This window comes from Rhinolophus ferrumequinum, chromosome 3, assembly GCF_004115265.2.
Source record: "Rhinolophus ferrumequinum isolate MPI-CBG mRhiFer1 chromosome 3, mRhiFer1_v1.p, whole genome shotgun sequence".
Lineage (NCBI taxonomy): Eukaryota > Metazoa > Chordata > Mammalia > Chiroptera > Rhinolophidae > Rhinolophus > Rhinolophus ferrumequinum.
The window spans coordinates 8,722,097-8,749,933 of record NC_046286.1 but is presented as its reverse complement, the minus strand read 5'-3'; the positions used below and the strand labels follow the sequence as shown (position 1 = coordinate 8,749,933).

Sequence of the window (27,837 nt, the reverse complement as noted above, 5' to 3'; positions counted from 1 at the left end):
ATCTCTTCTCTAATATCTAATCTAATATCTGCTTATCTAATACATGTGGCATTTGATAATTAAATTTGTTTTGCCTCTTTACAAGGTTTTTTAATTACTAAATCATTCATCTAGAGAGATCTGGCCTGAGATTAAATCAGAATCAGCTAGTAGTAAAACCAATGGCATGTTTAGTATCTAGTAGGAAACCACATCAACTGAAAGGATGGAAAAGACCAAAAGAGGGATTACTGATTACTGGACCAAGGATGTTCGCCATGAGAAACAGGAAAAACAAATTTGGCCCGAAAACAGTGTCATAGAGTCCCCAGATTCTGACTTACAGTAACTACTAATTTACTGATTGGTATTATTGTTATAATAATAATTCTTATCACATTTCATCAATGTGATAAAAAACTTTATTTACATTTTGGCATCTCTTGAAAGATGCCTTACAATCACTGTTGGCTAGGCAAACCTAGTCAGAGCTATTCATATTGTTGCCATTTAAATTGAGTTACTTGCATTGCTGTTATTTCACTGTTGAGTTTAACTGCCATTTTAAATGTCTTCAAAAAGATTATGCTATGATTTGGGATTGTACCAAAAAAAAAATTGCCTTGTACACAGACTGTATTCATCATTGCAAGAATTCAATATTCATCATTGCAATATTCATCATTGCAAGAATCAATCCAATATCAAGTTTCCTTGTAAAATAATCAAGTCATATAAGTGCATGTTTAACTTTTAAGAAGCTGCCAAACTGTTTTCCAAAGTAGCTGTACCACTGTGTAGCATATGAGAGTTGCAGTTGTTTCACATCCTTGAAATATTTGGTATTATTAATCTTTTTAAATTTTAGCCATTCTAGTGGCTAAATATCCCCATGTGGTTTTTTTTTTTTTTAATTTATTTTTAATTTATTGGGGTGACAATTGTTAGTATAATTACATAGATTTCAGTTGTGCAATTCTGTATCACATCATCCATAAATCACACTGTGTGTTCACCACCCAGAGTCAGCTCCCCTTCCATCACCATACATTTGATCCCCCTCACCCTCATCCCCCACCCCCAACCCCCTTACGCTCTGGTAACCACCAAATTACGTTCCCCAGATTAATTTTCAAACCCCGTGGCCATCCTGTGGTCTGTGGTTTTAATTTGCATTTCCCTGAAGATCAATGACATTGTGTATCTTTTCATGGGCTGTTTTCACCATTCATAAATCTTCTTTGGTGAAGCACCTATTTAAATTTATTATCCATTTAAATTTTTTTTGATTGGCTGCCTATTTGTTATTATTGAACTGCAAGAGTTCTTTATGTATTCTGGATAAAATTCATTTATCAGATATATATACATATATTTTCAAACATTTCTTCCCATTCTGTGGCTGGACTTTTTATTTTCTTAACAGCGACTTAAATAGCGAAAGATTTAAATTTTTTTTTCTTTTTTTTTTTTAATTTTTATTTTTTTAATTTATTGGGGTGACAATTGTTAGTAAAATTACATAGATTTCAGGTGTGCAATTCTGTATCACATCATCCATAAATCACACTGTGTGTTCACCACCCAGAGTCAGCTCCCCTTCCATCACCATACATTTGATCCCCCTCACCATCATCCCCCACCCCCCAACCCCTTTACCTTCTGGTAACCACCAAATTACGTTCCCCAGATTAATTTTCAAACCCGTGGCCATCCTGTGGTCACCGACTGCCCTCCAATCCCCTCATCCTCCCCCCCACCCCCCACCCCTCCCGCCCATCTAGCAACCCTCAGTTTTTCCTCTTTGTCTCCAAAACTGTTTCTGATTAGTTCATTCACTTATTCTTTTCTTTAGATTCCGCAAATAAGTGAGATCATATGGTACTTATCTTTCTCTGTCTGACTTATTTCGCTTAACATAATGTTCTCTAGATCCATCCATGTTGTTGCAAATGGTAAGATTTCTTTCTTCTTTATGGCTGCATAATACTCCATTGTATAAATGTACCACAGTTTCTTAATCCAGTCATCTACCGATGGGCATTTTGGTTGTTTCCATGTCTTAGCTATTGTGTATAGTGCTGCAATAAACATAGGAGTGCATAAAGATTTTTGAATTGAAGTTTTGGATTTCTCCGGATAGATACCTAGAAGTGGAATTACTGGATCATAGGGTAGTTCCATTTTCAGATTTTTGAGATACCTCCATACTGTTTTCCATAGTGGCTGCACCAATCTGCAATCCCACCAACAGTGCACAAGCGTTCCCTTTTCTCCACATCCGCGCCAGCACTTGTTGTTTGTTGATTTATTGATGATAGCCATTTTGACTGGGGTGAGGAGGTATCTCATTGTGGTTTTTATTTGCATTTCTCTGATGGTTAGTGAGGTTGAGCATTTCTTCATATGTCTGTTTGCCATCTGTATGTCCTTTTTAGAAAAATGTCTCTTCAAGTCCTCTGCCCATTTTTTAATTGGATCGTTTGTTTTTTTGGAGTTGAGTGAGTTTTTCATAGATTTGTGATATTAATCCCTTATCAGATATATCATTGGCAAATATCTTTTCCCATTCAGTAGGATCCCTTCTTGTTTTATTGATGGTTTCCTTTGCTGTGAAAAAACTTTTTAGTTTGATATAATCCCACATGTTTATTTTTACTCTTAGTTCCCTCGAGCAAGGGTATATATCAGTAAAAATCTTACTCCGGGTAATGTCTGAGAAGTTTCTTCCTATATTTTCTTCTAGGTATTTTATGGTTTCAGATCTTACATTTAAGTCTTTAAGCCATTTTGAATTTATTTTTGTATAGGGTGTAAGGAGGTGGTCCAACTTCATTTTTTTGCATGTGTCTGTCCAGGTTTCCCAGCACCATTTATTGAATAGACTGTCATTACTCCATCGTACATTCTTGCTTCCATTGTCGTAGATTAAATGGCCATATAGGCGTGGATTTATTTCTGGACTCTCTATTCTGTTCCATTGATCTATGTGTCTGTTTTTATGCCAGTACCATGCTGTTTTGATTACTGTAGCCTTGTAGTATAATTTGAAGTCAGGTATTGTTATACCTCCCACTTTGTTCTTATTTCTCAAGATTGCCTTTGCTATTCGGGGTCTTTTATGGTCCCATATAAATTTTAGGATTATATGTTCTATTTCTGTGAAAAACGACGTTGGCAGTTTCATAGGAATTGCATTGAATATGTATATTGCCTTAGGCAGTATGGACATTTTAACTATATTAATTCTTCCTATCCATGAACATGATATGTGTTTCCATCTATTTATATCTTCCTTCATTCCTTTCTTCCGTGTCTTATAATTTTCTGAGTACAGATCTTTTACTTCTTTGGTTAAATTTATTCCCAGGTATTTTATAGTCTTTGGAGCGATTGTAAATGGGATTGTTTTTTTTAATTTCTCCTTCTGATGTTTTATTATTGGTATATACAAATGCAACTGATTTCTGAATATTAATTTTGTATCCTGCTACTTTACTAAATTCGTCTATCAGCTCTAATAGCTTCTTGGTGGAGTCTTTAGGGTTCTCTATATGTAGTATCATATCATCTGCATACAATGATAACTTTACTTCCTCCTTACCAATTTGGATGCCTTTTATTTCTTTTTCTTGTCTGATTGCTGTGGCTAGAACTTCCAGCACTATGCTGAATAGAAGCGGAGATAGTGGGCAACCTTGCCTTGTTCCTGATCTTAGGGGGAATGGTTTTAGCTTTTCCCCATTGAGTATGATGTTAGCTGTGGGTTTGTTATATATGGCCTTTATTATGTTGAGATATGATCCCTCTATTCCCACTTTCTTAAGGGTTTTTATCATAAATGGCTGTTGGATTTTATCAAATGCTTTTTCTGCATCTATTGATATGATCATGTGATTTTTATTTTTCATTTTGTTAATGTGGTGTATCACATTAATTGATTTGCGGATGTTGAACCACCCTTGCATACCAGGGATGAATCCCACTTGATCATGGTGAATGATCTTTTTAATGTATTGCTGAATTCTGTTCGCTAATATTTTGTTGAGGATTTTTGCATCTATGTTCATTAGAGATATCGGCCTGTAGTTTTCTTTTTTTGTGGTGTCTTTGTCTGATTTTGGGATCAGGGTGATAGTGGCTTCGTAAAAAGTGTTTGGGAGTCTTCCTTCCTTCTGGATTTTTTGGAAGAGCTTGAGGAGAATAGGTGATAATTCTTTTTTGAACGTTTTGTAAAATTCACCTGTAAAGCCATCTGGTCCAGGGCTTTTGTTTGTTGGGAGACTGTTGATTACTGATTCAATTTCCGTGGTGGTAATCAGTCTATTCAGGTTTTCTGTTTCTTCTTGAGTTAGCCTTGGAAGGTTGTACGCCTCTAGAAAATTGTCCATGTCTTCCAAATTGTCAAATTTGTTGGCATATAGTTGCTCATAGTAACTTCTTAAAACTTTTTGTATTTCTGCAGTGTCCGTTGTCACTTCTCCTCTTTCATTTCTGATTTTATTAATTTGGGTCCTCTCTTTCTTTTTTTTTAATGAGTCTGGCTAAAGGTTTGTCGATTTTGTTTATCTCTCTAAGAACCAACTCTTGGATTCATTGATCTTTTGTATTGTTTTTCTGGTTTCTATTTCATTTATTTCTGCTCTGATCTTTATTATCTCCTTCCTTGTGCTCCCTTTGGGCTTATTTTGCTGTTCTTTTTCCAAATCCCTTAAATGTGAAGATAAACTGTTGATTAGTGATGTTTCTTGTTTCTTTAGGTAGGCCTGCAAAGCTATGAATTTCCCTCTTAGGACTGCTTTCGCGGCATCCCATACATTTTGGGTCGTGGTGTTTTCATTTTCGTTTGTCTCGAGATATCTTTTGATTTCTTCCTTGATCTCCTGCTTGACCCATTCATTATTTAGTAATAAGTTATTCAGCCTCCATGAATTGGTGTGTCTTCCAGTTTTTTTCCTGTAGTTCATTTCTAATTTCATAGCATTGTGATCAGAGAAGACAATTGGTATGATTTCAATTTTCTTAAATTTATCAACTCTTGTTTTGTGGCCTAACATATGATCTATCTTGGAAAATGTTCCATGTGCGCTTGAGAAAAAGGTGTATTTTGCAGCATTGGGGTGAAATGTTCTGAAAATATCTATTAAATCCAAGTGGTCCAATGTATCATTTAAGGCTGTTGTTTCCATATTGATTTTCTGTCTGGAAGACCTGTCCCTTGTGGTCAGAGGTGTGTTGAAGTCCCCGACTATAATAGTGTTACTGTTGATCTCTGCCTTTATGTCAGTCAGTACCTATTTTATATATTTAGGTGCTCCTATGTTGGGTGCATAGATGTTTACTAGGGTTATGTCCTCTTGTCAGATCGATCCCTTTATTATTATATAGTGCCCATCTTTATCTTTTAGCATGTTCTTCATTTTAAAGTCTATTTTGTCAGATATAAGTATTACAACTCCAGCTTTTTTCTCGTTTCCATTTGCATGAAATATCTTACTCCAACCCTTCACTTTCAGCCTGTGTGTGTCTTTTGTTCTGAGGTGAGTCTCTTGTATACAGCATATACAAGGGTCTTGCTTTCTTATCCAGTCAGCCACCCTATGTCTCTTGATTGGAGCATTTAATCCATTTACATTTAAAGTGATTATTGATAGGTACATAGTTATTGCCATTTTTAAATTTGTAGTTAGGTTGTTTTGATCTTTCTTCTATTTACAGAAGTCCTTTTAATATTTCTTGCAATGCTGGCTTGGTTGTAATAAATTCCTTTAGCTTATTTTTTTCTGGAAAGCTCTTTATCTCTCTATCAACTTTAAATGATAGCCTTGCTGGATAAAGCAATCTAGGTTGTAGGCCTTTGTTTTCCATCACTTTGAGTATCTCCTGCCACTCCCTCCTGGCCTTCAATGTTTCTGTAGAAAAATCATTTGATAGTCTTATGGGAGTTCCCTTGTATGTAACCCTCCGTCTTTCTCTTGCTGCTTTTAGGATTCTCTCTTTGTCTTTAAGCTTTGCCATTTTAACTATAATGTGTCTTGGTGTGGACCTGTTTGGGTTAATCCTGGTTGGAACTCTCTGCACTTCCTGGGCTTGTATGTTGGTTTCCTTCATCAGGTTGGGGAAGTTTTCAGACATTATTACTTCAAATATGTTCTCAATCCCTTGCTTACTCTCTTCACCTTCTGGTATTCCTATGATGCGCATGTTGTTGCGCTTGATGTTATCCCAGAGGTCTCTTAAGCCATCCTCATTGTTTTTTATTCTTTTTTCTTTCTGTTGTTCCGTTTGGGTGAGCTCTGCTACCTTGTCTTCTAAGTCGCTGATTCGATCCTCTGCTTCATCTAGCCTGCTGGTAATTCCTTCAAGTGAGTTCTTAATTTCGGTAATTGTGTTCTTTAGTTCCAACTGGTTGTTTGTTATGATTTCTACATCCTTCTTTATGTCTTCTCTAAGCTCCTTAAACATTCTTATCACCAGTGTTCTGAACTCTGTCTCCGAAAGGTTGGTTATGTCTGCTTCATTTGGTTCCAGTTGTGGAGGCTTCTTCTGTTCTTTTGTTTGGGACGTGTATCTTTGTTTCCCCATTCTGGCTGACTGTGTTTATTTTGATATATTAGGTAGATCCCCTAGAGTTCCTAGCTCTTGCTAGGTTATCTTATGTAGTATGTGTCCTTTATATTTGACTTGCACCACGTCGTCCTCCTCTGCGTGTGCTCCAAAGGTGACTCTTGTGTGCGAAAGATTTAAATTTTGATGAAATCAAATTAATTAATTTTTTCTTTTATAATTTGGGCTTTTTCTGATACTATCTGAGAAATCTTTTCTTAATCCCATGATATAAACACTCTGTTTTTTTCTAGCAATTTTACAGTTTTAGCTCTTCTGTTTAGCTTTATGATCTATTTTGAGTTCATTATTAAGATACATTTTTGTGGATAGTGTGAGGTAAGAGTCAAAGTTCTTGGGATTTTGTCTGTTTTTTGTTTTTTAAATATTTGGCTAATCCATTGTTCTGGCACTACTGGCTAAAAAACCCAATCCTTTCCTCTACTGAATTACCTTGACATCTTTGTTGAAATCAACTGATCACATATGGGTGAGTCTATTTCTGAATTCTTAGCTACTCCATTCATCTAACTATATACCCTTATGCCAATAATACATTGTGTTGAGTAATGTAGCTTTATTGTAAGCCTTAAAATTAAGTCATGTGACTTTTTAAAAAACTTATTTGTTTATTCTAGGTCCTTTCCATTTCCATATAATTTTATAATTCATTTTAAATTTCAACCAAAAAGCTTATCGGGATTTCCACTGTGATTACACTAAATCTATAGATCAATTTGGAATGAAATAACACTTTAACAATCTTGAGTCTTCTGATCTATAAATATTATTTCTCTCTCCACTTATTTAGGGCTTCTTTAATTTCTCTTAGCAGTTCTGTAGTTTTCAGTATACAGATCATATACACACATTTTGTTAAATTTATCTCTAAGTATTTCATTTCTTTGGATGATATTTTAATGGTATATTAAAATTTCAATTTCTAATTGTTTCTTGTGAACTTATAGAAATACAATTTATTATTGTGTATTATCCTTTTATTCTGTAACCTTGCTCAACTTGTTTACTAGGTCTAATACCGTTTTTGAGGGTTCTATGAATGGTAATATCATCTGCAAATAAAGAGAGCTTTACTTATTCTTTTCCAATCTGTAGGTATTTATTATTTATGTTTGTTTGTTTATGGTCTTCTTGTACCTGCTAGAACCTCTAGTTAAATATTGAATAGAAGTGGTGAGAAAGAACATTCTTGTCTTGATCCTAATCTTGGTAAGAAAGTATTCAGTCTCTCACCATTAAATATATAATGTTAGCTTTTTTGAGGATGTCCTTTATCAGAATGGTAAAGTTCCTATTCCTAGTTTACTGAGAGTGTCATCATGACAGGGTGTTATATTTGGCCAAATGTTTTTTCTGCATCTATTTAGAATACTGTATGGCTTGTTTTTTAATTTGTTAAAATGGTGAACTATACTGGTTTTTTAATGTTAATCCAAACTTCCGGTCCTAGAATAAACACCCACTTGGATTTAATATATTATCCTTTATATACATTACTGGATTTAATTTGTTAAAATTTTACTAAGAAATTTGTGTCAATATTCTTGAGGGATACTGGTCTATAGTTTCTTTTCCTTGTAATGTCTTTCTCTGGTGTTGGTATCGGAATAACACTGTCCTTATAAAATGGGCTAGAAAGTATTTCCTCCTTATCTAGTTTGGAAGAGTTTATGTAGAATTGGTATTATTTCCTCCTGTGTAGTCGGTAAAATTCACCAGTGAAGTCATCTGGACCTGGAGTTTTCTTTTTGGAAAGGGTTTTAACAATATATTCAATGGTTTTTAGTAGAAATATGGATATTTGCCTATCTATTTCTTCTTGATGTTGTTTAGTAGTTTCAAATTCAAAGAATTTGTCCATTTCATCTGCATTGTCAAATTTCATGTTATTTCTAATATTCATTTCTTATTTTTTAAAATGTCTATAGGATCTATAGTGATGTTCACTCTTGCATTCTGGACAATGGTAATTCATGCCTTCTCTTTTTCACCCCTGTTATCTCTACTAAGAATGATAACACTTTTATTGATCTTTTCAAGGAACCATCTTTTGGTTGGCTCTGGATTCTAAGGGAATTCATATCTAGATTTAAGGATGAATTTAATTTTAGTTTGCATTTTGAGTTGGACCTCCCTTTTATGATCTCAAATCTTTAATAGCATCTAATCACATGCTGTAAAATTACTGGTCATTCTGGTTAAAGATGGACAGCTGAAAAAAAATTCATTTACCTCAGTTTCTTTATAAAGGCCCTTTAAAACACAAACTTCCACTTAATCCTCATTTTCAAATGATACCCTTTCCCTCAAAAATGACTAGTGTCCCCCAAGCCCAGGGAACTCTGTGTATTACATTCTCCAAACAATAATTCTTTAGTCTTTGGCCAGTGTGGGGTAGATGCAGTTGTCTAGTAGTGTGGTTTGGAAAGAGGACCTGGAGGTGTGTTTCTTAAGCAGACTTACAATCAGCCCTCTGTTTTTTGCCTCTATCTTCACCCGTTTCCAATGCCTGAGCCCTTAGAAGGTTCTATAGTGTACACTACATTGTTTCTCAACTCTTCCCACTGCTGGTTTAGGGCTTACCTTTTTGACCAGTGTGCTAAATCAACGGCCACTTACCTTTCTGCTTTCTTGCTTTCAGAATGTAGTTATTGCTGTCTACTCTCCTATTCTTTTAAGTTGATGCATTAAAAAAAAAAAACACCTTTGCTCTTTTGGGGTTTTAGGAAGAACCAGAGGTAAATACAGTTTTTAGGAAGCATTATTTTTCTTCTCTGAGACTTAGACAAATGGGGAGATTGGCTCTGGATAAAGGCACCAAGTTCAAGGGCATTTCTTTTAGAGAGAGGTGAGCTGGGCCCTACCACACACTGCAGGCTGGGTCTAATACACATATGTAGGACCCATCTGCCTGGTTCATTCTCTACTTATTCTGACATTTCCAACAGGGAAGTTGTGGGATTGATCTGTTCCTGCATCACGAAGAATCTGTGTTCTCTACACTGCTATCTTTCCTTGTCAAGCATTAGAAAGTAGATAATGTAAGAGTATTGCTAACTTATTTATGCCAGATTTCACTTAGGCCACTCCAAAAGGAGAAGTCAAGAGTCTCTATAACCAGTTCCCAACATGGCCAGTATGCAAAATTATACTATTCTTTGCATATATGCCCTTTAAAAATGTATTAGCAATTATGTTCTTCATACATAAGTGGTTTAGTATTTCCCTATAGAAGAGTTTATTATATTTCCCATTTTAGGAAAAAAATGTCATTTCATTTCAGGTATAAGTCACTGTGCTTACCATAATCAGTAACATAAAACTCATACATGGTTTGATTTGAGCCTTTAGGTATTTTTGGTAAGTCTAACTTGCTTTCATGATTTCGTAAAAAGACTTCAAGCTTTTCTCTGCTTTCCAATTCCAGAAGGGCTCCTAAACTCCACATTAGGCCAAAGACAAATAATTTATGAAGATGTTCGACACATGAAACACCACCTTCTTCTTTTGAGGGAATTAAACCTTCCAGAAGAGTGAGAGACTGAAAATATTTAAAATACAATAAAATGAAAATTTATATTTAAATGTTTTAAATAAAAATTTTAAATGATAATACATTTAGAAGAAGGAGGGAAAGAAACAGCAAATAAATCTCCGGACACTGTGTGATCACTGTCCAACAGCCATCAGCATTTCAAAGAAAAGTCATCCTGCTGTTGCCCGGCTGCATGGCCCAGCAAAACGGACTGCTAACCCAGTAATCTGGAGTTATGGTTTCTACTCCCAGCTCATGCCACTAGCCGTTCTGAGTCTCAGTTTCCTGATCTGAAAAGCAAAAAGCCTAGACTAGATATTTTCTAAGGTAATTTCTGGTTCTAAAGTTTGGTTACTCCCAATTTTCTAGATCAAAGATTTTATTTCTTTTTAACATTTTGCAGGGCTCAGAAAACTGTGGCCCCAGGGTCCTGCCACCTGTTTGACAAATAGTTTTACTGAAATAGAGTAACACTCATTCATGTACACATTGCTTCTGGCTGCTTTTGCAATACGACAGCAGAGGAGAGTGAATGAGACAGAGAGTTGTACAAAGCCTAAAATATTCACTTATGCAAAGCCTAAAATATTTGCCCTACATGCCCCTTTAAGAAAAAGTATGCCAACCCCCATACGGCATCAGAAAGAAATGTATCTACAAGTAAGACATTCTCAGTCTTTCAAAACAATATTATTTCAAGATAGGATTTTCACTTATATTATGCATTTTACGTAATTGCTAAATATTCATTGATTTCTGCCTTATATATTATTTCTAAATCACCCACCCTAACTGACTGATATCCCTTATGCTAAGAGAGAATCAAAGCCTAGAATGGATAATGAGAGATCACTTATAGACCAGAATCAGGAGAGCCCTTAAAAATCTACACTTAATTCTGTTTTTTACCCCCAAAGACTAATAAGGAACACTGAGTTTGGAAAAAAAAAAAATACTACAAACTACTTGGAGAATTGTTTAAAGGTTTCCGTATCCGGTATACACTAAATTTGCAAAGCCAAGATTGTCATCCATCTTCTCCTGATTGCCACCAGCTCTTTTTTGTACTTCTCTGTAGAACTGCCAGCTTTATTTATTTATGTTGCCTACTCTCATTATTGGACACACTTTCTGAGGTTACTAAGCTTGACAATGAGAAAGATGGTTCGTTACCCTTTCCCTGACAACACCCCCCTGGGAAGTGAAAAATAGAAAAGAGATAGCAGTAAGAGCATTAACGAGCTCTTTAATAGAAATCCAACTTCTCAGAGCCTTCACAGCCACATGATAAAAAGATTTCTATGGACTGCATGAATTTTCTATTTCAGACGTCTCTAAACTGCAACTTAGTTAAAAAAAATCTCAAATCTAAGTAGTGAATGTACAAAAAAACCTTACTTGCATGATATAGTTGCACTCTAAGAGTTGCATTTTTGGACTGAGGTTTAGTTTCATAAATGTATATATATCTTCAAATATTTTATCATACAGACTTCGGAATACAGAAGCTTCCTGTGCAGTGCGCTTGTTCAACCATGCCTGCAGCAAAGAAACAGAATCTCTGTTTATTAGGGAAGTGAAACATGGAAAGATACTGAATACGCTTCTGGCGGTCTCTGTCCCCACCTGTAATATCGGCCTCCAGCTGAGAGCAGAGCTGCTGATGTAGACCATGCCCATCCTAGAAACTGTGGCAGGAGAGGCGTTCTCAATGTTGTGGACTTCGAACAAAAGCTTACAATTAGGGGACATGGGGATGCGATCTCCATTAGCTAATGTGAGCGTCTTATTGTCGTCCAACACAGAATTTAAATTCTCAATCCAAATGGCATCTACAGGGCCATCTAAGATAAGGAATATGTTTTCACCTGTGAATAATTAAAACAAAATCACTTTTCACCTGAAAATAATTAAAACAGAAAATTATGCAAATAACTATTATGAATCAACTGGCAGGAAAACATTGACCACAAAGGAGAGCTTATGTGTACCTTTTTTAGCTTTTAATGTTTTTCTCCACAGAGTAGAAAAAATCCCATCTGTCCAATCATTGGTAGCAGTGTCCAGTCTGCCAAACATCTGAGGCGCAGTAATAGCTTTTGGATTCATTCGCATTTCTCTGTGAGGCCGGCCGCACTCTGTTAATGCCTTCATCAGGATTGTTATAACAGATGTTTTCCCTGAACCACTGGGCCCAAGAGTCATCAAGCCATGACGCACCAGCGATGTTTCATATAACTATGCAATGAAATGAAACAATCAATTGAAAAATGTAACTTGTAAGCCTCTTGCGGACATTTATAGAAATAGTTTGCTGAAATTTAAAAGGCTTTTTAATCAGTGCCTCCCTGAAGTAACTAGTTCACTATTTAAAAGATGAGAATATATAAAATAAATGTTTTTTGTTTTACTGGATGTGGAAGGCAAATTAACACCCTGTTATAAAACGACACAACTGATAACGTAATGAAAATATGGAACTTGAATTACATTTTGGAAATAAATAATTCGGGATCTAGTTTTTGCGTCTCAAACTATAATACTAGTGATTTTGTTTTGCTGATACATAGCAAGCAGTTTTCCACTTTGTCTGCATGCAATGTGATGATATCGCCCCCTCGTGGTAGAAAGCAGCAACACAAATCATTATGGTGAAGATCCAAGTTACACACCCGCCTTCTGGTTCCTCAGAAACATAGCTTGAGGTGAGGATTCTTGTGCAAGTGATTTATTCAGGGGGGGCTCCCAGGAGAAATTGATAACGGAGTGGGAGAAGCAGAACAGGAATGGGGAAAACCCAAGCAAGGTGTGGTGGAGGACAAAAATCCTGTAAAGGGTAACCCATTCACTGAGGAGACGTAGGTTTCGGGGTGGGTGGGAAATAAAGCCCCAGGCATGGCAACAAAGTGGCTCCAGTTCTCCAGAAGGGAGTGGTGAATGTGGGTGAATGTATTAGAATCACACGGAAGCTGAGGAAGTGCACATAGAAATGGTTCAAGGACATGGACAGTGTGTCTGTTAAAACATCCTGTCTATTGTTATCTTAATGAAAATAAGAAGTCACGGGTCTCACAGCTGATCAGAGGTAGAAATTGAGTTCTTCTAACATTTTAGATAGAAATATATGACTACTGTTAACCCAGTTTAAAAGCAACAGAGGCACTGGCCATACATAACATTATATCAAAGAGCAATGTTATTGACATCAAAAAAGAACACAATATTCTAGCCCCCCACCCACTGAGATGACTAGGATTTTAGCACTCAGCATGCTTTCTGCACATAAAATATAAAAGGTTTTCTGAGAAATTAAAAAAGGTTTTAAATGGTTTCCAATATATGGATAATGAAAAATACTTAAAACTTTTAAACTTTAAATATGTCCTTGCAAGATTTGGATATGTTTCATATACTTGCCCTTCTTATAATCTGGCAAAAACAGTAAGTTAAAATAAGAATTGTTATTTTTCAAATGCAGTTCTCAACAGTCTCCAAAATTTCGGCTCATTCATATTCCAAAAGCCTTGAAAAATACCCGAAAGCATCAAGTTCACAGAGATTGAATCCTGCATCTTTGCAACAGCTTCTTGACTCTGCTGATAAAGTGGTTGGGTGGTTGTCATGGGTGAAATGTGATGGACAGAAAGACACCAAGAGACGTAGACAAAGATTCAAGTTTTAGTGTCAGTGTGTGAACATGTCCACGCACAAAGTAGGAGCAAAGTAACACTACCAGATTCCTCAGGTTCCATGCCCCACAGAGGCACCCAGCCATGGGCGATACTGCCGGACAGGCGCAAGAAGCCAGCTGGATCATTCCATCTCCCTGGGTTTTCATAACTTCGTATCGCCCACCTCCCAACTGTTCTTGAGATTCTGGTTACCACTCAACCTTCTCACCAGGTACAGGTAACCTCAATAAATCCATACTATCCCACTAGGACCAACATATCCCCATGAGGACTCTTCTTGTATTGATGTGTTTTAATTTTAACATTTACATCAATACTAATATCGTGAGTTCTCCTCAAATGGTGATCTTTAATAACACACGCCTATCGTTATACTAATAATAAATTAAAATTTCTTTACCTGCACAAGTTTGAGATTCCAGGGTGGATGGTTAATCAAGCCTTCTTCCTTGACCTGGTTGGCTACTGCAGCTTGTAGTTCCACATAAGTGCTACTGTCCAGCTGTAATCCTGGAAACAGGTCATTAATTAAGCTGAGGAACAGGGGCTCGTCTTCATCAACCTAAGATGGCATAGAAGAAATTTACTCATTCAGTCAACAGATGTTATCAACCAGCTAGGAAGCACACAGCTTATCATTTCATGCCTAGAGATTTATTACTCTCCGAACCAGACTTGCATCCTGTAGGACTTTCTCCTGAACACCACCACTGAATCCATGTTACCTACAGGATTGCACCCAAAGCTCCTTGGCATTCAACGTCTCCTCAGGCTACTGCTCCAAGGTTTGATCTCAGTATCATATGAGTGCTCTGCTTCTCACAGACAGGTATATGCATGAACCTTAAAAAACCGTTACCTGCCCAACCCTATGAGAGTAAAATATTAATATTTCATTTAAATAAGGAAAATACCCATAACCCTATATGACTTGCTCACCCAACATTGGCTGGAAAACCATCAGAGTTCTGACTGCTGCAGGTGTAAATACACTGACTCTAATCTTTATTAGCTATATCTTTCATGCCTAGAGCACCCCGTTCCCAATTGCTGACCCCTTCCAATTGCTCTTTATTTTCTGGGGCTTCCCTGATGCTTTCTGGAATTCTTGTGTGTAGTTTTAAGAATAACATTATCTAAGGGAGACAGTGAGGTCTACAGGAAGGAGCAGAGAATTTGGCATCAGAAAGTCTTGTGGATTTTTGTTCCAGCTTCTCAACTGATTGTGATGGTGATGGGCTCTCCAAACACTCCGAGTCTCGGCTCCCTCATAAGTAAAATGGCGATAAGCACCCTAGCCACCTGTATCCCACAGAGTGGCTACGAGACTCAAAAAAGACAATACCCCAGAAAAGACTCTGGAATAGTAATGAACTACACAGAAGTTAATTTTTAGTTTTTGTAACTAAAATGTGGGCTCCCTAGGAACCATTTCTTCTTCAACCTTGTTCTCCCAGGGCATGGACACAGTACGTCCTAGCAAGGCCCTTAAATAAACACCACATACACCTGTCCATCAACTAATTCAAAACAACTTGGTTACCATTGTGACAAGAATGAAAGCAGTGAAATAGCTATTATAATCTCCATAGAAAACTTTTCAAGGCATTTTGGAAAACAGAAATAATGTCGATGCTTTGGGAAAGACATATAAGCTAATCATATACAGACAAAGCAAAAAATTCTCATGATTCCCTGTGAATCCAGATTTTCATGTTTAGAATATGTACTACATTATGAATAACGATAAAGGACTGGACTGAAGCCCACTGAAGAAGCCTGTTTTACAGCACACAACTGACCAAAGGATGAATTTCCAGCCCACGGTGGTCATCCAAGGCCATGGGGTTTTCTGCCTTCAGGGAGCACAGTGGTAGCTTTGCACACCCATTGTCCCTACAATTATTAATGCTCCTAGCTCACTATGAACCCACCCCCACTTGTCAGCTAAGTAGAAAGAAACCAAGTCAAAATCTTGAAAGAGAAGTAAATTTGGAGAGGAAAGATACCAATTTAGAAAGGTTCATATCTCTTAGTCCTCTCATGACAGTGCTAAATTCACTATCTTCCGGTCTGGCTCTTTTCTGAGATCCAAGTGTCCTCAACACAGATAGAATATTTCTCAGCCCAAAGTCATAATGAACCTAAGATGGGAAAAGAAGGAAAAAAGATGATTTAATTGAAGAGCTCTAACTGTAGACCCACTATATACATACAGGCAGATCTCGTGACGCATATATACTGTAGTTTTGGCGCGGCTAAGCTGCAAAGTTTTTATTAGCTCAGTTCTTCCACCTTTCCTTTGACTGAAAAATGATCATCATTCCATTGGAAAGATCAAGCTGATGATACAGTGCCACACTTTAAATATCTTTAGAGAATAAGATAGTCTGATACCGTCTGAGAGGCAAACAGATTTAGAACATGTAACCAAACAGGTTATATACTGTGTGATTCCATATCTATAACCTTCTTGAAATAAAATTATAGAGAGTGAGGAAAGATTAGTGGCTACAAGTGGTGAGGGATCTGGGAGAGAGTTGGCTGTGGCAGTAAAGGGGTAGCGTGAGGACACCGTGTGGTGATAGGTCAGTCCTGTGTGCTGCTTGTGGTCGGAGTTACACGAACCTACACATGTGCACAACTGCATAGAAACACACACACACACACACGAGTGTATGTACAATCGGCGAAATCGCAACCTCTGTGGGTTGTATCAGTGTTGATTTTCCGGTTTCGTCATTGTACTATAGTGACAAGATGTCTCCATTGCGGGAAGCAGGCTAACGAGTACATGGGGCCTCCCTGTGCATTTCTTTGCAAATGCCTGTAAATCTGTAATTATTCCCAAATAAAAAGGTTTTCAAAACGCATTACCAACAGGTCAAACTCATTATAAATATATTTTAGAAAAGAGTCAATGAGGTTTGTTTTAAAGCTCGTTGATTAGCATTTATGGAGGTAAAATGCAAAGTGAAAGATCAGGTTCTACGGCACAGGGAAAAAGAAACATGAGGTACCTGCTTAGTAAGTTGCTCCTCACAGAGTTTGTAAAGAACATAAAATTTCTGAGCCAACGTAACATTTTCAAGAAAACCACAGCTTGCAAGTTTAACTCGCATAATAATCTGAAAAATTAATGCAGTGAGATTTTCAACAATTTTAGTGAAAAGCAAGTAAAGAACATAAATTATATTATGCTTTTAAACCCCAGGGCATACCTGTCTATCAGGAACCATCATAGCAACAGTTCTAAACTGAATTTTTAAATTTTCTGGTAGTTCCTGGCGCCCAGCGTATCCAGGGTTCTAAAAGTTAAAATTATTTAAGTTTTAATTATTGATTTACATTTTATTTCATGAATACAAATACATTTCAAATCCCTAATTCAGAGACTAAGGTGGTATTGAAAAAAACATTAGATTCATAAAGGCTCCCTCCTTTCTCAAAAATGTATATTGGACCATCCATATTTATTAATGTCACATCACTCCCTTTTATATATTTCCATTTTTATTATTTTAATAAAGACATACACACACACCACTTTGTGTAGCAAAAATTATGCATCAATTTATCAATTGGTTAAGAAAATGGAAAAGAAAATGAAAGACAGGAAAACTGAATAAATACAGGGATAATTATGATTGAAAATGTTATTAAAAGAGGAAGAAAATTCAGGATTTCATACTGATTAGTTAACTTAGGTAATTTTAATTTCCTCTCTTCAATTATTCTTTTCAGTCAGAATTAGAGAGTTCTTTGGCTGACAAAGTACTGCTAAAAAAAATTATGGAGGCGAAGGGAAATAAAGGACGGAATGATGAGAAAGGTATTAAAAAAGACAAGTGTAGAAGTGAAAAGGAAGCTAAGGCCTCATAAGTAGCTACAGGATGAGGACAGGTCAGACCCCAAAGCCCAAAGTCCCAGGAGTAAGGTTAGGGGTTCAAAGATAAGTAAGGCAAAGAGAGGTCAGTTATTTTAGGAAAATACACTAAGAAACCTTGAATCCCTGGCCACTTACTGGATACTGTCACTAGGCCAGATACCTTGCTAAGTACCAGGAATACAGAGATTGCTACTTGCCTATCAATACTCCTCTTTTTTTCCTTCCTTAGTCACAGAATGCCAGTTGCAAGCTGGGTGCATCACTACCCAGATTAAAAACTACATTTCCCAGCCTGCCTTGAAGCTGACTGGTTAAATTCTATGCCATGAGATGCAAAGAGACACACTGTATGAAATATTCGTGTTTGTTTGAAGGGAGGTGATTCAGTTAGTTGACTGCAACAAAACAGTCAACTAATTGAATGCTTCTGTAGCATCTTAGGTCATAAGATGCTGACCTTGAAGGTGGAAACCAGGATACAGTAGAAAACACAGAAGAATCTTAAAAGTAAATCCTTACATGTTAAACCACTATTTTTTGTGTCTCAGTTATTCACAGCCTAATCCAGTATCTAATTGATACTGCCAATATTATTCTTAATCCAGGGAGAATTTAAACTTCTTTTTAAATTCTTCTACACCACAGTTATTACACTGAGTAAATTTCTTCATTCCATTTTCTAAGTTATAACTGATCACTTCAGGATTATTATTTACCCCCAACTGCTTTACTAGATGTTTGTTCACAATAACACTTATCAGAAACTTTCCTGATTTTGCTTCCTATGATTTATCTCCTGGGACACTTTGTGTCATCTTTCAACTTGGAGATTCAAATGAATAGAGAACGTATTAAAAATTAAATACAACTGGTTCAACATTTTAACTTCACTTCTCCAATTCATAGAAACTCCTATTTATTTATGCCTTTGGTTTTCTGTCTTTACAATATTGTATCTCCAAGTTCTGCTCTCCATTACATGGTAACTGAATTTGTTACAATTCTTTGGTTTAGGACCTTTTTGGAAATTTTAAATCATTTCCATCATCCTGTATTAAGTTTCAGAGAAAAACCAAGGGTAGAGGTTAAGTAGTCAGGTGTTGATGTTAGACAGACAATAACAGCTGTGTGACCTGAGCAAGTTTTAAAATCTCCCTGAGCCTCAGGTACCTCAGTTCTAAAATGTCCACTGTACAAAATACAGTACAGGACTACACTTCCCTGGTCCTTTCAAGTTGGGTGCGGCCCTGTAAATTGCTTTATCCAAAGGCTGTGACTTATGTCACTTGCGGGTAGAAACTCTAAGAGCCAGAGCATAATTCTTCATGTTCTCTTGTTCCTTTGCTACAGCAATCAGCAGTACCAGAGTGAGGACCTATAAAGTGGACCCACCCTCTCCACCCCTACCTACCCCATCAAACCACAGTGGACATGTCGCACAAGGGAGAAATAAATCTTTGAGGTTTTAAGTCACTAAGATTTGGAAATTGTTACTATAGCTATCCTGTCTGATACAATGCATAAAACATTTAGCCCATTACCTCATACATAATAAGTACTCAATAAACAGTAGCTATTATTAGCATTAATATATTACTGTTTTATCTTCCATCTGGGCTATTTTTACTACTCAGAAAAATTATATAAGAGAGAATAACTCTTGACCCCTGGATAGTCAGTCATTTATCCACTAATAGATATTTTCTTTCATTTAAGTCTAATCAAATTGCATTTAAAACCTGTGTTCTCACCATTGTTAAGAAGATTCCAAATTCTGGATTTAAATCAACACAATCACCATCAGAAAAAATGAACTGTTTTTTTCTCTCTTTTCTTGCAGTCAAAATAATATAAATTTGTTGGGCTGCCACTGATAAGACAGGCAATTCAATTCTGTTAAACTCATCAAAACAGCCCCAAGAACCTGACTGTGCAAGACCTGGGATGAAAAACAATTAATTTGAAAATTTTCACTTCATATTAGCAATCATTTCTCCTAAGTGCTCTCAAACAATTATATACTGAAATACAACTTATATAAAGTTTCATATCAGGCTGTTTAGAAAGACATATTTAATTTCAGATATAGAAAGGTTTCATTATGTGTACATCACCACCAAGACAATGAAAATAGCACTCTACCAAAATGAAAGCACAGATATGTCATACGCTGAGGGATGCTGAAGGGTGAAAAAAATTGAACAAGTCTTGAAGTGTCACATCCAGTGGGGATGGGGCAAGGGGACATAATATTTGGGGAAACTGACACAATAAGGGATGCCCCACTGTAGGTCAGATCACTCTGTTCATTTCTTATTAAGATGAGAGAACTGTCAGGAGGCTGAGTGAGACAGAGAATGGCCAGAGGGTTTTTATTTATTCCTTACAAAACCCAGCACAAAGGCAGGCCTGTACATTGTGACTATTGCTTCTGTCTGTAATCTCTAAGGATGGAAACATTCACTATCTTCAGCTGCATGAAATACTCTTCTTTCTCTTATTATTGCCCCTTCTCCTTCCAGTTTTTCTTCTCTCTCCTTTGGGAATTTCCATTATACTGATGTTGGAACTTCATAGCTATTCCTATGATCCTTAAGTTTTTTTGTCAAACTTTCCATTTGCTTTGGAAATGTATTCTTTTGGCTAGATATTCTGATTCAAGAGAGTTGTTTTTTTTTAATTTACATTTTCAATATCCAATTATTCAATTTGTTATTTTTTCAGAGTAGCCTGTTTTTCTTTAATTGGTTGTATGTGATAAATTCTTGAATCTCTCTAAGCTATTTATTTTATTTACCTTTTCCTTTGTTTCCTCTATTAATCAATTTAGTGATCAGGTCTCTTTGCTGTTTGGGGTGCCTCCCTAAATCCTTCAAATATTTTATGAGACTTTGTTATGTCTGTATATGTGTTATTTCCTCATCCTGTATATGCAAATTCCTGTTTGCAGGGTGCTAGCCTGCCTCTGGTGATTTGGGAGAAAGGAGAGCTTCCACTCTGGGTCTGGTGCTTGCAGTCTCACTGGGAGCATTGCATGCCTCTCTGGCACAAGCCCCCCTTTGGGCTTGATCTTTGTCAGGATTCCCACTTCAGAGAGCTGGGCTACTGCCTTTATATGGAGAAAAAACACTGAAGACAGACACCCCCCTTAATTTTTCCCTGCCTTCTGCCATAATTTTGGTACTTTGGGATTTACCTTGCGCTCTAGTCTGAGTCTCTCAACAATCCCCAACCCTCAAGCCCAGACTGATCCACAGAAGAACCTTCTTTTTTATTAGAAAATGATTCTCGGGGTTCAAAACTGTTTTAACAGACAGACAATTATAAAGAATATGACAATGAATAGCCAAGTACTCACCTATCAAATCTTAACAATTTGCTTCAGATTTCACTCTAAAGAATAAAATCTTAGAACTATACTGCAAGTCCATGTACTTCCCTGTTGGATCCACATTCCCTCCTTCTCCAGAGGTAAACTCTATCCTGAATTTGATGCCATTGGTTCCTATGCCTGCTTTTAAACTACTGTTCTTATGCATATATTCATGAACACCATACATTTTGCTTGTTCAAAATTTATATGTGTGTATCTAGTTATCTGTCAACATCTATCTAGCTATCTATAAACTACTGTATATATCCTCCTAAAATTTGAATAATTTGCTCAATATTGTTTTCCTAAGATTTACTGATGCTGATACCTGTGGATCTAATTCACTATTTTTAAATGCTGTGCTGTACAGTATTCCACAGCATAAATATACCCATTAAAAATCCCTTCTACTCTCAACGGATATTTGGGTTGGTCCTAATAATTTGCTATAACAATGTATCGGTCTTGCTCACGTCTCCTTGCAATCTGTGTGAGGAGTGGAAATGCTGGGTCCATGAGCATCTTCACATTTACCACCTGTTGCCAAACTGTTCTCTGCAGCAGCTCCACCAATTTACACACAAGGAGTACTGAGAGCTGCAATTTCTACACATTCTTACTAACAGTGCTGGATCTCAGTCTTTTGTCTGCTATACATGCTCAAATATATTCTCCTAGTGTGTGGCTTATGTTTTGTTCTCTTTCTTAAATGGAGAAATATTACATAAAGACTGTGCAATTATATATATATATATACATATATGTAAATATAGATGTAAACATCTATATTTATATTTACATATATATGGTGTGATCAAAAGATACGGTGAATGTTTAAATAAAAAAAATTTATTACAGTAAAAGACATATTGCCATTAATCCCCCTCAAAATACTCTCCCTCGCTTCAAACACACTTATCCCATCGTTCTTGCCACTTTGCTGAAGCAGTTCTGGAAGTCCTCTTTCAGGAATGTCTTTACTTCATCCTCCATCATAACAATGCTCCACATCACACATAGCTTCTGGTACGGCAATTTCTGTCAAAGACATTATGGTGTGTCTTCATCCACCTTATTCACCGGATCTGGCTCTTCTCCAAAGTCAAAATGACCTTGAAAGGTAAACGTTTTGAATGGATTCAGGACATGGAGGCAGCCGCAACAGTGCAACTAAAGATACTCATGAAAGAGAACTTCCAGAACTGCTTCACTAAGTGGCAAGAATGATGGGATAAGTGTGTTTGAAGCAAGGGGGAGTATGTTGAGGGGTGTTAAAGGCAATGTGTCTTTTACTGTAATTTTTTTTATTTAAACATTCACTGTATTTTGTGATCACACCATGTGTGTATATCTGCTATATATATATATATATAGAGAGAGAGAGAGAGAATCTCTCTATATATAAATATTACCAACAGTCAGGTAACTAAAGGTAAGGTAAGAGCTGGGTGCGCAATCTCATGATATCTATTATAGAGAGATTCTCATATCCTTAAGATTTAAAGGAAGGGCTGGATGCATGAACTCGTGACATTTAATAGAGGAAAGCCCAGAGTACTTCTTTTCCTCTCTTCCCTCCCACAGGGAGAGGCTGCTAGTCTGAACCTTGTGATAATCATTCTCTTGCTTTGCTTTTCTTTTTTTTTTTACTATCTAGATATACATAGCTAATTAATCTAATTTTTGCTTTACCTAATTTTGCATTTTACATAAATTTAATCATATTATATGAATTATATGAGACATGGTTCTTTCCCTCTAGTTGTAATTATGAGACTACCTTTGTCAATGTATCATGTTGTAGTTACTCATTTTTATTGCTATATCGCATTGCCTTACAGAATTTCATATATATTTTTTCTTCCCTTTATGTATGATATATAAGTATGTTCACAATGTATATATAATCAGTCCATCGTAGAAAACTTCCGAGTTGTTCGCAGCTGTTTGCTGTTATAAGCAATGCTGTCGTGGACATTTACACACAGTCCCCAGTGCGTAAGTGCAGTTTATTGGAACATACACCAGGAGGTGAGATAGCTGTGAAAGCACATGTATGCTACTCCCACCCGCAGTGAATGACTGTTTCTGTTGCTCTACACTGTGCCTATGGGCAAAAATGTCACACTTGGATTTTTGTTAACCTGGTGTGTACAAAATGGAATCTCTTTAGAATATGCAATTCTTTGAATGCTGGCCATTTGGTTTTCTTCATTTGTGCAATGCCTGTTCAAGACTTTTCCTCATTTTTCTGTTAGGTTATATTTTTCTCATTGAGTCACGGCATTATTCACATATTTATACCTATCCTTTGTAGGTAATATATGTTGGAAATGCCTTTTTCAAATTTCTAACATGACTTTTCTCTTTTTGATATCCATTCATGAGCAGATATATCAATGTATTAATCTTTACGGTTTGTGATTTTTATATTAAAAAATCCCTTTCTACTCTGAAAACAAAAATATTTTCCTTTATCACCTTCTAAAAACCATGTAGTTTTGCCTACCACATTTAGGCATTTAGTTTTAAGAACTAATTTTTATATATGGTTTAGGCATCCAATTTTCATATACGTATGTTGGGGTCTGATTTCCCTTGTTAATATTAATCAACTGTTGTTCCAGAACAATTTATTGTAAAGTCTATCTCTTCATCACTGATTTACAGTATCACCTTTGCCATATGTCAATTGTCCTTGACCCATTTCTGCATTCGCTATTATATTCCACTGGTCTATTTATCAATCCCCGCACCAAACCACACTCTCAAACCACATTCTAAATGATATCTTTCTGAAATGTTCATTTTCTAACTGTTCTTTGTGGCTTATCAAAATAAATTTTAGGTGTTGATTACATATTCTAGGAAGCTTGCTAAATTCTAATTTTCTATAGATTTAAAAAAATTTTTCTTTACAGTCTACCATAACATTTGTAAATAACAAAATTTTGTATTTCTTTCTTTCCAGTCTTCGTATCTTTGCTGTTGCTGCCGTTGTTCCTTACTGCACTGGGTAGGATCTGAAGCACCGTGATGAACAGAAGAAGCAATAATGGGAATCCTTGTCTTATACCTCATCTCAAAGAGAATGCTTTCAGATTTTCAAGTATGATATTTGTTGTGGACAACCTTTATCAAGTGATCCACGTGAATGAGTACGTGGGGGAAGAATGTAAGGGATGGCAAGAGTAAGGGATCTGAGGAGGGAATGTCCCCTGGGTGTTTGAGAAGTATTACAGAGGTCACTATAGGTACAGTAGAGAGAATTGGGGAGAGTATTAGGAGATGAGGTCAGAAGGTCAGAACAATACCGTGGGGCAGAGCAGGAGCAGGTGTGATTGTGTAAGACAATATTAGACCTTGTGGGATTTCAGCTTTTCCTCTGAGCGAAGCCACTAGGCAGCTTTCAGCAGAACAGTATTATGATCTGACCTAACGTGTGGGATTGCTGTGGTGCTGTTTTGGGACTAGAATGTAGGGGACAAGGGTAAACCCAGGAAGACCAATTAGGAGGCTCATTGGAATAGTGCACGTGGGGGATGATGACCGGCTTGAACCGGGATGACTGCAGTGGGACCCCAGGTGATCAGATTTCAGATGTTGTCTGAAGGTGGACTAACAGTGTTTACTGACAGTTTGGATGACAATTCTCTCACACCCATGAGAGAAAGAGAGAGTAAAAAATAAGTCAAAGATTTCTGTTTGAGCATCTGGAAGAGTGGCGTGGCTGTTTAGTGTGATGGGGAAGGCTGAGAATGGAGTAGATACAGGAGGGGAGAACAAGAGTTTGGACCTATCAGATATTTAAGTGGAGATGTCAAATAGTAGATATCAGTTGTTTATATGAATCTGGCATTTCAAGAAGTCCAAACTAGAGATGTAAATTTGATCATATAGATAGTATTTAAAGTTTGGATCTACATGAGATCACCAAGAGAATCCATGTAGATAGAAAAGAGGACCACGAAGGACTGAGTTCTAAGACTGAAATGTTCTCCAATCTTTCTTTGTCCATTTGAAACCACCTCCTACTATCTTTTAGGATTTTCTCAACTTTCTCCATCTGCTTCTTGTTTTCCAGTGTTGCTTTTAAAAAATCTTTCACTTCAGTGGGATTGAACGTAGAAAGGGAAGTCACGTGTGTCGTCACTTTGTTCTCTTGGATCTTACCTCCTCCACCTGTTTCAGGCAATAATAAATTGATTCCATTTTCATAACCCAATACACATTCAACTTGTGGACTATACGGCCAACACTAGTATTGAACCAGATAAAATTGATGATATCCAGCCATGTTTGACCAAGAAAAATGGCAATATCATATGCATCAACTCATGCTAATTTTGGTTTTGTGGGAAAATACCACTTTAGATTTATATCAGAAAAGAGTATTAAAGTGCAATAAAAATAAATTCACCAAACATTTTAGTATTTGACACTTGCCTTTAAAAATCCTTCCTAGCCCTCTGAAATCCATTTGATCTGAGCAGTTAAACACGACCACATATTTTCCCAAACATCTTCCCATGTCTTTTGTAGTTTCTGTTTTGCCAGTGCCCGCAGGACCTGCTGGAGCACCTCCCATGTTCATTCCCAAAGCCTGTGCTAAGGTGATATAGCACCTGCAAGTGTTATTCAGATAAAGCACTGTGAATATGAGATAACATTCGTTACAGTAAAGCACAAGCAACAGTCCAATGTGACTGGAATGGGCCTGTTTGTCTTAGAATTTGAGCAGCCCCCATAAAAGAGACAAGCACCCACACAAGGCCGGAGTATTTGATACCTGTTAGAAGCAGGATAGTGGTTGCAAACATTTCTTGGTTCAAACTTTAAACCCCACCACCCTGACTTAAAGCCTTCAGGCCTCATTTCCATTGTGGTTCAGGATAAATCCTAAGTCAGAGAACCAAATAAGCAGTGGTGTGCGGGCAGATGTTCAACAACCGGCTCTCCAGGAAAAACATTTGATTATCATGTTTGCTGATTTCTGCGGTATAAATACTCCCACTATGGCTCATCACAAGCTACCAATGTGACATCACAAAATGGGGAAGAGGTGCGTGTAGTTGGCTCTCACGAGCTGGCACGAGCCAACGCCCGCACAACACTGCAAATAAATTGTTTTACTGTGAAGTGTTTCCCTCATTCAGATAAGTGTAAAAAATAATCTAACGAATCTCCTTGTATCTATGATCCAGCTACAGCTATACTTGTTTCAGATCTAAGTAAAACGTAGTAAAGCTTCGCGAGACATGAAGCTCTACATGTGAACATCAATGGAAGAGAAAACACACTGACAACTCTATGCTGCAGAGGCACTGGGCATTAAAGGGAGGTTGGATGAATCAAGAGGAAGCTGAAGACAAAATTTGATTGTGTTACAATTTTACCTGGCGGCAGCCCTATTTAAAGTAATAGCAGAATTAATTGTTCTCTGACCCAATTTAAGTCAATCCTATAAACATTTATTGTCTTCTATGCACAGCACATTGTGCATGGTGCTGTGGGATATATATAAACATGAAAAAGACCCAGTTCTTGCCTAATGTCATATACTGGAAAAAATTATAAGGGGACCTGCCATTAACCAATTATCCAGACCTGGTCAAGACACTTCACTTTGTGTCTCAGATTTCCACATTTGAAAAACCAGGAGACTAAGACAATCTCCAAGGTCCCTTCCTTCTTTGTAATTCTAATGACTTCCTTTATGGTTCTAGAGATCTTGTTTTTCCATCTTGCAATCTAAAATTTATTACTAAATTACCCATAGTCAAAATTCAAGCTTACTTTTATTCTTTTACCATTTTTTACTTCATAAACATTTAATGTACATGTATGTGTAAGTAACAACTTACTTTGAGGAGCTAGCACAGACCTAACACGACAGCAATAAGCTTTGTTAATATTTCAAATGAAATTTTAGAACAATTGTAAGCACCTTATTTAATTTCAAAACGGAATAACAAAAATTGAGTTTCCTACCTATCTGTTAATGGAGTGATAACAAGACGATCAGTGCATCCCAGAAATTCATTTTGGTAAATAAAATCAACATCTGTAATAGACACCACAGTTTGATCCAGATCTTCTTTAAAATAAAATCTACTCTGTTTTAGCCATTCAAAATCAGTAGCTGATTTGATATGCATTTTTACCTAAAGAATATGAAATACAAAGAGATTGCACACTACATTGCAATAACATAAAACACAAGCATATGGGCAGTTTTTATGCAACCATTCATGAACTGATTCTCATTCACTTAATAAGTATTTACTGAGTCTCTCCTTGGGCCTAACACTGTGCTGGTTAAACAAAGACAGACATAGTTCCTGCCTTCTGGAGCTGTCAGAAAAGAACAGAAGACAAATAGATAAACAAGCAATAACGATAAAGTATGAAAAGAAATTCAGGGTTCATGAAAATATGTAGAGCAAGAGGACCTAATGTAGTATAGGGCATCTGAGAGGGGTGCTCAAAATAAGAAACATCGAAACTAACACCTGGATAAAGAGTAGGAACTAGCCAGGGAAACAGAATGAAAAGGGTGATGGAGGCTGGGAGGGCCAAATGCTGTGGGCAAAGGTTGAGATCTGGCTGGCATATTCAAGAAACTGAACGAAGTTCACTACAGCTGAGGCATCCCGGACTCTGGAGAAAGCGTAAGAGTTGGGGCTTCACAGGGCATGGGAAAGGGGTTGGGCATCGTTCTCATGGCAAATGGGAAGCCTGA

At 36.8% G+C, this 27,837-nt stretch overlaps 1 protein-coding gene across 1 annotated transcript in view; it reads right to left on the bottom strand.

Annotated features, from left to right (window-relative positions):
- Positions 1–27,837, bottom strand: part of DNAH8 (dynein axonemal heavy chain 8) — a 335,302-nt gene that overhangs the window by 163,259 nt on the left and 144,206 nt on the right. The window contains 11 exon segments of the mRNA XM_033102419.1: positions 9,910–10,147; positions 11,540–11,680; positions 11,768–12,009; positions 12,133–12,379; positions 14,234–14,395; positions 15,843–15,977; positions 16,854–16,961; positions 17,055–17,141; positions 19,474–19,661; positions 25,542–25,720; positions 27,087–27,259. Of these exon segments, the coding sequence (XP_032958310.1) occupies positions 9,910–10,147; positions 11,540–11,680; positions 11,768–12,009; positions 12,133–12,379; positions 14,234–14,395; positions 15,843–15,977; positions 16,854–16,961; positions 17,055–17,141; positions 19,474–19,661; positions 25,542–25,720; positions 27,087–27,259 (1,900 nt within the window).